Genomic DNA, 11,316 nt, shown 5'->3' with positions numbered 1-11,316 from the left:
CTATCATCTAGAATTCTTCGTCTTATCGTTCGATCTTTCGGATGAATTAGGTTGTACCGAACTAAATTGAATCATACAAGCGGTCCTCACTTCTACGTGTCAACACTTTACTAATATAAAAATCAATCAGCATCATAAACTAATTCCAGTTCGACGAATTGTTTAGAGAGAAGAATCCCAACCAAGCAAATGAACGTACTGAAAAGTTGCTTTACTTTTTGACCATCAGGTCCACCGGCTTATTTTATACGTGATTAAAATGCAAATTTGACTTGTATTTAATCCCACCAATCGCACTTCGGAGGCAAACTTAGTAAAAGCGTACTGAGCCGATGGCAAATTTGACTTCACCCTTACACACACACACAAACACACCTTTCAATAAATCTAATATAGATTTCTTCCTCCAAATCCAACTCTCACAAGACACAGATAGCAATCGATAACCTTTTCATTGGAAGCTAAAAGTAATCCGATCCCCAATGATGCATCAGCTCTCTTCCCCATGGATCACTCCCAGCTTCCCTGCTGGCCCACGTTTATTTATTACCCCCCCTCCCTCATCAGCCCTCACCGCCCCAAGTCAAACGCAAAAGACTCCCATGTAAACCACTCACCAACTCCTCCATCCCCCCCAAGTAAAAAGGCACTCGAAAGGGGGCCATTTTCCTCGAACCTCACGGAGAGAGAGAGAGAGAGATCTTTTGGTGTGTTATGGAGAAGAGCGACCACAGAATCGAATCCAAGCGCCGATGTCCGAACTCCCCCGCCGTTATCTCCTTGTAGCAACCCTGTGTTTGAACAGAGCCCAAGGAGGTGCCCCGCAGGCTCTCCTCCTTCCCACCCATCTACTGCTATAATTACTGCTGGGGTTATTTCCATGCTTGCTGAACTCTTTCTCCTACTACTACTGCTGCTGCAGCAGCAGCTGCTACTCCTTCCCCGAGTCACTCCAGTGGCATGCCGAGAGCTGCTTCCCCTTGTTTTTTCTGATGGCCTCCACCTCTTTCCTCCTCTTCCCTCCCCCAGTTCATGACTCTTCCGCATCCTCCTCCGCTGATCATCCCAACTCCAACTCCAACTCCTCCTCCTCCTCCACCACATCATCATCGTCATCACTTATTTATACCAACTCCACCACGCTTCCTCCACCCCAACCACTACTGTTTTTGCCTCCCCAGTCGATTTATTATCAGCATCAGCAGGAGGAAGAGCTTCTGCAACTCATCTATCTCCACCAGCAGGAGGAACAAGATAAGATGGTGAAGAAGAGGCTGGCGTCGGAGCTCGACCTCCAGTCCGGTCCTTCTTCTTACAGCGCAGCTCGTCTACCTCGCCGCGGTGTTTCCACCGGCTCTTCCGCGACTCCTGCGTTCCCAGGGGACCTCTCCGGCCAGCCCTCTCTACTGTTCAATCCGTCTTCGACGCCGTCCGTTGACGTCGGTCAACACAACGCTGCGGCTTCGGTTTTGTTGCCTGTTACAACTAGTAGTACTCCGCCCGTTCCTCTGCCATCTTTGCCTGCTCCTCCGCTTCCCGCTCTTCCCTCTCCGGCTGTCTGTGGTTTCTCCGGCTTGCCGCCGTTTCCGCCCGAGTTTGATCGGATTGTTTTGCCCGCTTCGAGCGCGGAGGGCCTTCAGCTGGTTTCTTCCTCTGCCGGCGGCGTTGGTGGTGGTGGCTCCGATGATGATGGGGCGGGCACCGCTTGGGTGGACGGGATTATCCGCGATATAATTAGTAGTTCGGCCGGTGGCGAGGTTTCCATACCTCAGATAGTCAATAGTGTCCGCGAGATCGTCCACCCTTGCAACCCAGGCTTGGCGGCCCTCCTTGAGCTGCGACTCCGGTCGCTTATATCCGACCCGTCGCCGGTTCCAGTGGTGCCCTCCCTCCCCGGGAGCGCTGCATCGGATCTCTCCGACAAGCGGCGGAGAGACACCAGGATGGCCCCGCCGCTTCCGGAAGTAGGCCCGGCGCCCAAACGGGCGAATCCGCCGCCGCCATTCCCTTCCGCAGCGGTAGCTACTTGCGGTCGATGGGAAGAGCCGACGAGTCGCCTCCAGAGTGCGCAGCAGAGGCCGCAGCCACCATTGCAACCTCAAACTCATCCACAACGGAGCTCCAACTCCGTTTCCTCCGAGGAGGCAACTGCTGCGACTTCGGCTGCCGCAGCGGCAGCGGCAGCGAAGGAGAAGAGGGACGAACTGCAACTGAGGAAGCGGGACGAGGAGGGCCTCCACCTGCTGACGCTCCTGCTCCATTGCGCGGAAGCGGTAGCCGCGGACAACCTGGAGGAGGCTAACCGGCTGCTACTGGAGATATCGGAGTTGTCGACCCCCTTCGGCACGTCGGCCCAGCGCGTGGCGGCCTATTTCTCGGAGGCCATGTCGGCTCGTCTGGTGAGCTCGTGCCTGGGCCTCTACGCTCCGCTTCCGACGGTGCCCCACCGCCACCGTCTGGCCTCCGCCTTCCAGGTCTTCAACGGCATCAGCCCCTTCGTCAAGTTCTCCCACTTCACGGCCAACCAGGCCATCCAGGAGGCGTTCGAGCGCGAGGACCGTGTGCACATCATCGACTTCGACATCATGCAGGGCCTCCAGTGGCCGGGTCTCTTCCACATCCTGGCCTCCCGTCCCGGCGGCCCGCCACGGGTGCGCCTCACAGGCCTCGGATACTCGATGGAGGCACTCGAGGCTACCGGCAAGCGCCTCTCCGACTTCGCCGAAACGCTCGGCCTCCCCTTTGAGTTCATCCCCATTGCCGAGAAGGTCGGCAATCTGGACCCCGAGCGCCTTGGTGTCTCCCGCCGCGAGGCCCTCGCCGTTCACTGGCTGCAGCATTCTCTCTACGACGTTACCGGTTCCGATACCAACACTCTGTGGCTTCTCCAGAGGTACACCAGCTGCTCTTATCTTCCTCTTCTTCGGGTTTGCTTCTTTTCTTCGTCCATTCTGTGTTCTTTAGTGGAATAGTTACTACTAATCGTAGAACGAATTTGCCGAGGCATCTCTTCCAGTGCTCTTCCTCGCACTCCACATGGTATGGTTCTGCTTCTTCCCCACCCGTAAGAATTGGAGGTGCTTTTGATGGACTGATTGTTATTACTTTCTAGTCTTTTACTTCTATCATATTAGCTTCTCGACTTGATCCAAATTTCCCATTTGTGATATCCTCGTGTCCTCTTGTCTCACAAGGTTTGAAGGTTCTGTGTGAACACTGTTTGATGTTTCTAGCTTTGGCTTGCCTTAGAACATGTAAAGCAATAATTAGTGCACCCATACGCTTGGGAAGTGTGTCAAAAGAGATCGCTTTGGAGGCCGGATCATTGAGATTGCTCGAAGAAGATTCTTTTCTCCTCTTCATCTGGTTCCGCTAATAATTGATGTTGATGAAGACAGTCCAACCTTCATTAATCTGCAAGTGTTGGTGCTTGTGTAGGTTGGCACCCAAGGTGGTGACAATGGTGGAGCAGGACCTCAGCCAAGCAGGTTCCTTCTTGGCCCGGTTCGTGGAGGCAATCCACTACTACTCAGCCCTGTTCGACTCGCTCGGCGCCAGCTACAGCGAGGACAGCCAGGAGCGGCACATCGTGGAGCAGCAGCTGCTGTCTCGCGAGATCCGCAACGTGCTCGCGGTGGGCGGACCGGCGCGCACTGGCGAGGTCAAGTTCAGCAACTGGAGGGAGAAGCTCGGCCAGTCCGGGTTCCGCGGGGTCTCGCTCGCCGGCAATGCAGCGGCCCAGGCCACCCTCCTCCTCGGCATGTTCCCCTCCGACGGCTACACTTTGGTGGAGGAGAACGGCACTCTTAAGCTGGGATGGAAGGATCTTTGCTTGCTCACCGCTTCCGCTTGGAGGCCAATCAGCCACTCCCGGCCGCCGCCACCTCCACTCTAGTTTCTTCTAATGCTCCTCGTTACTTGTTAGTCACTGTTCCGTAGTCTCTCAAGAGTTACAAAAATCTCTCCTTTTTTTCCTGTCTTCCCTGTGTGCATGTCATAGATCCGTCTTTGCCATGAATGCGTTGAACGAGGTGAGTTAGCGTCGACACTGCTTTTTCTTGGATGGTCATTTCCAACGAGAGGTCCTTTTCCCTCTTACAGACTGACCGTACCATCCCAGAGACCGAGATAGGGAGCGGCAGTGTGGTCTCACTCGCGATCTCGAGAAAGAGAGGAAAGACACGGTGAGTTGGCCGTGGCCGTGGCCGTGGCCGTGTCCTTGTCCTCTCTCCCGGCTGACAGGCGCAGTCAGTGTGCAGTCAGTGTTTGGAGGAAGCCCAAGCATGGGAGAGATGTTTAGGATTTCTAATGGTGCTATGGTAACAGTTGATCTTTAGGGTTCGGCGCCACGGGGAATGCCAGAGTGTGGCAGACACCGCAGCTCGAAGTGTCATGTCAAAGATATGAGGAAATTTCTCCAGGCAGCAGTAAGATGGCGATGGAGTCGGAGATTGGTCGATGCGTTGGTTTGGTGGAGAGAAGCCATCCTCTTTCGGGTCCGTTCTATCAATGACGAGGCCTACTGTTGCCATAGATCAATCATTCATATGTTTTAATTAGTCACACGCCTACAGGATGGAGTCCATTGCAGAAGTATCAAGAGAAAAAGGACGTTCGTATTCCCTGTTCTCGGAAGCAACCTCTTCTCTACAAGCTACAGTGAAAAGGACTGCTAATTGCAGAATTATTGGTCTGTTGCAGTGGAGGAGATGTACGCGGACGCATTATTAGGCATCTTAGATCGAATCCGTGACTTGGATCGAGTGGAAGAGGCGGATCTGGGATGGAGTCGCGGGGGCATAATTGGAAATGCCTCTTCGGTGGCGTCCGAGGCTAATGAATTGGCATTTATCGCTGTACTCGATGCAAACGTTGCATGCAATGAGGCTAATAATGCATTGCATGGCTCGTTGATGCCGTGCCCACGTAATCCTCACTAATATCTTGCAGCTCTATGTAAAATATCATTAGGAAATTTAGAGGTACCTTTTGAGATTTAATCTAATAGTCTAATTAAATAGAATTTGTTTCTTTCTGAGTATTTGTTGATGGTGCTCAACTGATGCAACGCAAACGACTATTTTTTCTTATCCTGTCATCAACATTTTAAAAATATAAAAAAAATACTGATTGAAAAAAAAAAACCATTTTGGAAAAAAACAAACAAAATGAAAGGGTTTTCTAATAATTTTATCAATTTATTTATGACAAATGACAAAGTGATAATATCTTAAAATTAGAAATTTTTTCTGTCAATTCACCTTATATATAATCAATTATATTAGTTATTCTTTAATTTCGAGGGATATAAATATAAATGTAAATTTAGGTGCGGTGGAACACGTGCTGAGGGATACGTATGCAAATCTCAGTCGAGGTTCGTACGGTCCGTCACGTGCTACCAAATTCAAACCCAAGTCTATCCGTTACGGTGACATCCGACGGCTCTGGTGTCATCCTTCCCTCTCTCTCTCCTCATCTCGCACCGCAAGATCTCTGATCCGCTCCGCCGCATCATTCGCTTTCGCCGTCTTTAAAGTATGATATGTCCCACGAGAGACACCACGGCAGATATAAGGTCGATCGATTAGAAAACAGCGTGCGCCACGAGATCCGCCGTCCCCAACAAAGCTTCATCGTCGGTCTTCGCTCCCCTCCGCAAGTTCGGATCTCCCTTCTTCCATATCCTGTCTGTTCCATTCGCAATTCATCCACTTCTCAGTACTTGTTGCTCGATTTAATCCTCAAGAGATGAGCTCCGCCGTCCCCAACAAAGCTTCTTTGTCGGTCTTCGCTCCCCTCCGCAAGTTCGGCTCTCCCTTCTTCCATACCCTGCCTGTTCTCAGTACTTCTTTCTCGAATAATCCTCAAGAGCTGAGGCCTTCCTATTTGCCAGTCCGATCTTTCTTTCGTCAAACTATTGGTTTTCCTCTGATAAGTTCTTGATTCTAGAATGACCAAGTGTTGGGTATAGTTTGGTACTGCTGGATACTGGGTCGAATTTGCAGTTCGCGTGCAGGTTTTCGGAGTGATCGAAGGGGGAGGCAGTGATGGAGGGACATTGTGGTCGGACCGAGCAAGTTCTTTGGCTCATTTCAGTTTTCTCCGGCATCATTACGTGTAAATTTGTACGTAGAGATTAAATCCCCAGTTTGATTTCTTTTCCATTTAGAAGATTATGCTGTATGTAAGAAATTTTGATGAAGCCAACTTGCGTTTCTAAATCATTGTAATAGAAACACAATAAACTAATGCGGAAACGAAATAGCATACCTCCGGCCATTATCGTCAAGAATTTCTGCAGAGGTTTCTTCTTGAACTTTGGTTCTTCTCGGCTCAGAACTCTCACTTTAGATGGTGTAGGAAAGCCTTTCGCTTCAAAGAGATGATTGAGCCAAGGGACCAAAATCCTCATGTATATATAGATGTTCTCCCATCAAGAACATTTATCATCACCAACTCATAACGTTCAAGAATTAATTCAAATTTGTAACGTTTGGACCATAATGAAGAACTTAATGATATTAAATATTTAATTTAATAATAACGGTTTCATGCATAAAGAATAAGAAACTGAAATCATTTAAACCATAATAAATGAAGAAATTCATGATAATGAATTATGAATCTTAATAAGAACGGTTACGTTATTATTAAATAAGATATTTAATAATAACCGTTACACTGTATTCTCGCATCAACTTGCAAATTTACTCGTGGCGCCAACTTGCGAGCAGTTTCTTTTACGGGCTTATATTTTTAAGTGGTGTGAAGTAGATTTCTGATGCAATTGGGTTATAGATAGATTCCCAGGACTTGGCGGAGTCTTGAGATGGCTGATGCTCTGTGCCAATTATTCGAAAGCCTCCGATAACATTTGCTGGCGTTATAGATGGAGAAAATCTTTCCTTTGTTATATTGAATGTAAAAGTGAAAAGGAGTAAGGACTGGACTAAATAATCATAAGTTGCATGTCATTTAGGTGAGGTTCTTCTTTTCGGCAAGTCGCTTGGATTTGGTCATTTCTATGTTCTTTGACACCTAGTCATTGTATGATATGTTGGTCATTCATCAGTTTCTTACTTCTTTTGGATAGCCCATTTTGTTTACTTCTACAAAGTACCTAGCCTTGATGCTTTATTGTGGACCAGTTTTCATTTATTTTCTTCAAATAATAGTCATCAAATCCTGACTGTGGTGCACAACATAATTCTCCGTTGATGCATAGCTAGTTGCTGCTTATCGTATACTTTTTGACAGAGGAAGCACAACTCCACCCGCATATATTCTTAGTTAAGCCTCTTTATCTGGTTCGGTCAAAACATAACATGTTAACTAGTGTCCTAAGTTTTATGACCTCATTGATGTGCTTATTCACAATCCTACTTGTATATGCATTGTCGGAATGCCAAAAATATAAAAGGGTAACATACCAAACCACATAATGCTCTTTTCATAATTATCTCCTTCTGAGTTGTTATTACTATTTTAGCTACTTTTTTATCTATTTAGGAGCCTCGCCAATCTAAACTTAACTTTTCAGCTTATTTCCACAGATTGAGAAAAATCTTACACGGGATGAAATGTTTATTTACTATGAAACTGCTCATGGTTTATACAGAACTGCCATGTAACTTTTAATTAATGGAGATTTTTCTTGGTGTTAGATAAATTATCTTAGTGATGATTGCTTTTTGTAAGAATGACTTTAAGCAATAAATTTCTGTAATGCAATACAAAAAGGCGAAAGAGATCCTTTTGGCATCTTGCTTTTTATCTATTCTAATTGAAATTATTTTTTTTTAATCATGCAGGTATATGAAGTTACACATAAAATCAGCTTGGTGTACATTAACGGATACAGCAAGCTAAGCAAATTAGAAAAGATTGTGTGGAACAATCCGTAAATGTGCAGCATTAATGCTTGTTGGGTTCCTGTTGGACAAGTCATCATCTTTAATGCACATGTGCAGGCATTAATGCTTGTTAGATTCCTAGTGGACAATTCATCAGCTTTAATCAGTTCAGGATTCCTTACCAACTTTTGCATTCAGGGGTTTCTCTACTTTCCATGCACTGGTAGCTGCAGCACTTTCATTTTATTTCATAGTGGTATCAGACCTTTTTAAAAATGGTACACAAGAAGAGATTTAGTAAATAGAAAATCACTTCTATCAGATCTTATTTTTGGGGTAGGTTGCTGGCTCATCTGATTTATCAGTTTTGTTTGAACAATCTATAATATGCCAACAGGAGGGTTTTTCCTTTTTCTTTTTCAAATGCTTATTTAACTAAAGAAATCCATTACTTCTGTTCGTTGGGTTAGCATTTTAATCCTTTACCAATATCCTACAGGTAATATTGAAAGAAAACGAACCATTCTGATTTGACAATCCACTCAAATTTATTCATTTGAATATAATGTTAATATGAAATTAGAAATCAGTATGTTTAAGAATGATCTTGGTTGGAGATTATGTGATCGTCAGTTTGTCTTGGATTATCTGTTCTCCTCTGTGAAATCTACTTGATTTTCCATGGGGGTGGATACAATTAAGTGAGCTGCAATATATCATCTTCCACTGACATACACAATTTGTCCAAAATCAATTTTTTTGCACATGACATCTGAACTAAAAGGAATATATTTTCAGTATTTATACTCTCCATCTTGTCATTAGCTTATGTTCAATGTCTTTTTTTGTACAGATATCACTTGGTTATTTTCTTTCAGACTTGGCAATGATTTTATGGCTTTTTCCGTCGTTAGGTGGCAAAGAATATGTAAGTTCTATTTGAATTATTTGGACTGAATGTAGGTTTCTTTAAGATGTTTTTGTGTACGCTAGAGATCGAGTGCATCATTTCAGGTCTCGCATCATGGACTATCCATGTGTTCAATTTTTCTCTGCCTGATTAGTGGTAAAGCACATCTATACATACTCATGGTTTTGTTTACTGAAGCCACAACTCCATTTGTGAACCTCAGATGGTATACTTTGGGGGAAAAAAAAAAGTCTTTTCAGCCTTCGATCTAAATTAGATGTTATCTCTAAGACAAGAATTTCTGCAGGTATTTGGACCTTTCTGGACAGAAGAGTTCAAATACGTGCATTTACAATGGTGTGGCTTTATTCCTTGGATGGCTGGTAGGACAACTCCTCTTTACATTCCATTTAATAGGATTAAGGAATTGGCAAAGTTCAAGCAATAGAAGTGTGAGGTTACAGCAATGGAACTTGTTACTAATGTATGGTTGCACATGTGTGTCTCCTTTTTTTACTTGGGTGCAGATTTCTTGTAGGTCAGTTGTAGTGTTAAGTGAAATAGACTGACCCATCACTCATTTGACCTTAAAACTAGCTATATTGCACCAAAAAAGAAAAAAATTTCCAAGTCTGTTATGCATCCACAACGGTGTAGTGTATGTCTTGAGCGTCGTTACTAAACATAACTGCAGTAATTGATCTCCTGGCTGAATCAAGTATTCTAACACTGTTAGGAGCAGATAAATTAATTATTAAGTTGATCCATGTTAAAATGAGCTAAGCCAGTTATAGCATGTGTCACTAGCATGACTTCTTTCTTCATTTACTCTTTTCTTTCTTTGACATGTTGAATAACTCTTCTTGCAGGTTGCGAGGATCCTTTTGTTCATCTATTTCTTCACCCACATGTATCTTCATTTTTACCAGGTATGCAGTAGGCAGCATAAACATGGAGACCTAGAAATATCACTTTCAAAATTTTGTTTGAAAATGGAGCTTGTGGAAATTTATACATTTATCACTTCTTTTTTGCCTAAATATAGGATATAAATGATGCAGGAACTTTGTTGATGCAACATATTTGACTGAAAATTAATTGTACAAACAATATTGAGCTGTCCATGCATCTCAGGACAGAAAAAGTAAAAGATTTAATATCTAAAGTGCATCAATATTATCGTCAGAAAATGATACAGTTTTCAGACAATATTTTGACTGTTAAAATTATAGATGAGTTTATTTATCCTCGCTCAGGGTAACAAGATGAATAGTTTCGTGGGACTAACACAGTTGTCACTATTGATCTTTTTGTTTTCAAGCCTTCATTTATCAAAAGGATTTTGTATGTATATACTTTCCATGATTTTCGAATGTTGTGATTTGATTGAAAATTTGCACAATTTTTCTTGATCTCTTAGTTTCATCAGACATTGTTTAACGATTGAAAGTATTCATTGTCAACCGATATGTGCTTCGAGATCATGAACGGTTTGAAGATTTCATGGGTCGAATGATTTTTTGCTCCTCGAAACAAAACAAGATGATCATATGACAACTTAACCTTCTCATCCTTTTGTCTTTAGGTGAAAACAATATTTCCCCTGAGGTTCTACAGTCTGCCGATGGTACCTCGGATGATGGCGGTGATGAATGTATTATGGTTTTGGAAAATATTCAAGGGCATGGTAAAGACTCTTTCCCAAAGACACATCAATGAAGCATTGCCTTGTGATCCTACTTGAATCTTGGTCTCTGTTCATTCTGCAATTTTCTTTTTTTTCTTTTTATTGTTGGAAGTATTATTATCTTCTCTGTTGGTTTGATGCTCCGGAAAATGTACGAAATTTGTCTTACAGTTTTCAATATGTGACTGATATATTATTTCAAGTTGTGAGACATCCTACTGCGTAAAAGGTTACTGTAGTTGGAACCTCTCATAATATATAAGAACATTTTTTTTTACAGAAAAAAATATGAACAGGTAAAAAATAATAATTAGTTACAATGATAAAAAAAAGATTATTGATGTTTCGTGTCACTACTTCCGTAATTAGATTTTAATATTCTAGTTAATAGTAACAGACGACGGTATCGTTGGGGTCGTGGGTGGGTGTTGTGGATGTGGAGAATGATGACGAGAGGTGAAAATCACTTTACATCTACGTCGATACCAACACAGATAGAGTATATTAATGATTCAATAACTATATTAGTTGTCTCTTTGGATAACGCTAGTCCTACTATCCAAAATCTTGTACAACTTAAATGTCTGAAATATTGGGTAAAAGCTAAATGTGATTGGATTAATGAGGTTAATGCTTTCATAATTTAAAAGCTTATAAAATAAGATGAAATTTCATTAGAGGCATCACTACCCGATCGCCATGCATACCAAAGATATTCTATTAACCCTTAATAATTACTAGATAATCTCTGGAGCTATCATTCTCCATATAGCAATACAACTTTTCTTGGCCTTCTTTTAATTATCTAGATTCAAGTATGCATTCTAGCCTGATTCCACCTTGTTTTAGTTATGTCTACGGGG

The 11,316-nt window shown here is 43.5% G+C and overlaps 2 protein-coding genes across 10 annotated transcripts; both read left to right on the top strand.

Moving 5' to 3' along the window:
- The first annotated feature begins 668 nt into the window (after positions 1–668).
- LOC103971922 (protein SCARECROW 2) lies at positions 669–5,035 on the top strand. Of its 2 annotated transcripts, XM_065090645.1 has the most exons (3): positions 669–2,893; positions 3,439–3,920; positions 4,102–5,035. In XM_065090645.1, exons 1-2 carry the CDS (start codon positions 993–995, stop codon positions 3,893–3,895), a joined length of 2,358 nt encoding a protein of 785 aa, XP_064946717.1. In that variant the 5' UTR covers positions 669–992; the 3' UTR covers positions 3,896–3,920; positions 4,102–5,035. The 2 variants fall into 2 exon arrangements, with proteins under 2 accessions (XP_064946717.1, XP_009384356.2); XM_009386081.3 differs by lacking the exon at positions 4,102–5,035 and having other exon boundaries at positions 3,439–3,975.
- A 527-nt stretch (positions 5,036–5,562) lies between these two features.
- Positions 5,563–10,681, top strand: LOC135597549 (uncharacterized). 8 transcript variants are annotated; one of them, XM_065090644.1, is made up of 5 exons: positions 5,563–6,128; positions 7,815–8,784; positions 9,074–9,149; positions 9,636–9,695; positions 10,352–10,681. In XM_065090644.1, the coding sequence occupies exons 2-5, from the start codon at positions 8,692–8,694 to the stop codon at positions 10,483–10,485; spliced, it is 363 nt and encodes a 120-aa protein (XP_064946716.1). In that variant the 5' UTR covers positions 5,563–6,128; positions 7,815–8,691; the 3' UTR covers positions 10,486–10,681. The 8 variants fall into 8 exon arrangements, 2 of the variants coding, with proteins under 2 accessions (XP_064946716.1, XP_064946713.1); XR_010481306.1 differs by lacking the exon at positions 10,352–10,681 and having other exon boundaries at positions 5,565–6,128; positions 7,815–8,192; positions 8,710–8,784; positions 9,636–9,697; XR_010481308.1 differs by lacking the exon at positions 9,074–9,149 and having other exon boundaries at positions 5,566–6,128; positions 7,815–8,022; positions 8,710–8,784; positions 10,352–10,502.
- Positions 10,682–11,316: the final 635 nt, after the last annotated feature.

The sequence above is a fragment of the Musa acuminata genome, chromosome BXJ1-11 (genome assembly GCF_036884655.1).
Source record: "Musa acuminata AAA Group cultivar baxijiao chromosome BXJ1-11, Cavendish_Baxijiao_AAA, whole genome shotgun sequence".
Taxonomy (NCBI): domain Eukaryota; kingdom Viridiplantae; phylum Streptophyta; class Magnoliopsida; order Zingiberales; family Musaceae; genus Musa; species Musa acuminata.
Note: the sequence above shows the minus strand (reverse complement) of the source record. Positions and strands in the feature narration are given on the sequence as shown.